General features: G+C 59.8%; 1 protein-coding gene across 1 annotated transcript in view; it reads right to left on the bottom strand.

Moving 5' to 3' along the window:
- Positions 1 to 13: 13 nt before the first annotated feature.
- LOC104472476 (gamete and mating-type specific protein A-like) overlaps positions 14 to 625 on the bottom strand; it is a gene marked incomplete at its 3' end in the record, with an annotated part of 1,139 nt that continues 527 nt past the window's right edge. Inside the window, exons 2-3 of the mRNA XM_010088172.1 lie at positions 514 to 587; positions 14 to 233 (exon numbers count right to left, since the gene is read on the bottom strand). Of these exons, the coding sequence (XP_010086474.1) occupies positions 14 to 233; positions 514 to 587 (294 nt within the window). The remainder of the gene's footprint in view (positions 234 to 513; positions 588 to 625) is intronic.

The following is a 625-nucleotide window of genomic DNA, read 5'->3' as shown; positions in this document are numbered from 1 at the left end:
CCATTGTCTGGGCGTTGATTGGCGTGGCGACTGTTGTCTCGGCGATGGTTGGCGTGGCGACTGTTGTCTCGGCGATGGTTGGCGTGGCGACTGTTTTCTCGGCGACGGTTGGCATGGGGATCCTTGTCTGGGGGACGGTTGGCATGGGGACGGTTGTCTCGGCGACGTTTGGTGTAGGGGGCGTTGTCTCGGTGAGGGTTGTCTTGGTGACGGTTGGTGTGGGGACCGTTGATCTTTGCGACAATTCATGTGGCGATGGTTGGCCTGGGGACCGTTGTCTCAGTGACGGTTGGCGTGGGGACCGTTGTCTTGGTGAACGTTGGTATGGCAACGGTTGGTGTGGGGGCCGTTGGCTTTGGGGAGGGTTGCCTCGGGGACGATTTTTGTGGGGACACTTGGTTTGGGGGCAGTTGTATCTGGGACGGTTGGCATGAGGGCAGTTGTCACGGCGACGGTTGGCGTGGATGCAGATGCGTAGGCAATGGTTGGTATAGGGATGGTTGTCTCAGTGACCGTTGACATGTGCACGGTTGGTGTGGGGACGGTTGGCATGGGGACTGTTGTTTCAGCGACAGTTTGCGTGGGGACTGTTGATGTGGCGACGGGTGGCGTGGGGGTGGGTGGT

This window comes from Pterocles gutturalis, unplaced genomic scaffold, assembly GCF_000699245.1.
Source record: "Pterocles gutturalis isolate BGI_N339 unplaced genomic scaffold, ASM69924v1 scaffold3587, whole genome shotgun sequence".
NCBI lineage: Eukaryota > Metazoa > Chordata > Aves > Pterocliformes > Pteroclidae > Pterocles > Pterocles gutturalis.
Note: the sequence above shows the minus strand (reverse complement) of the source record. Positions and strands in the feature narration are given on the sequence as shown.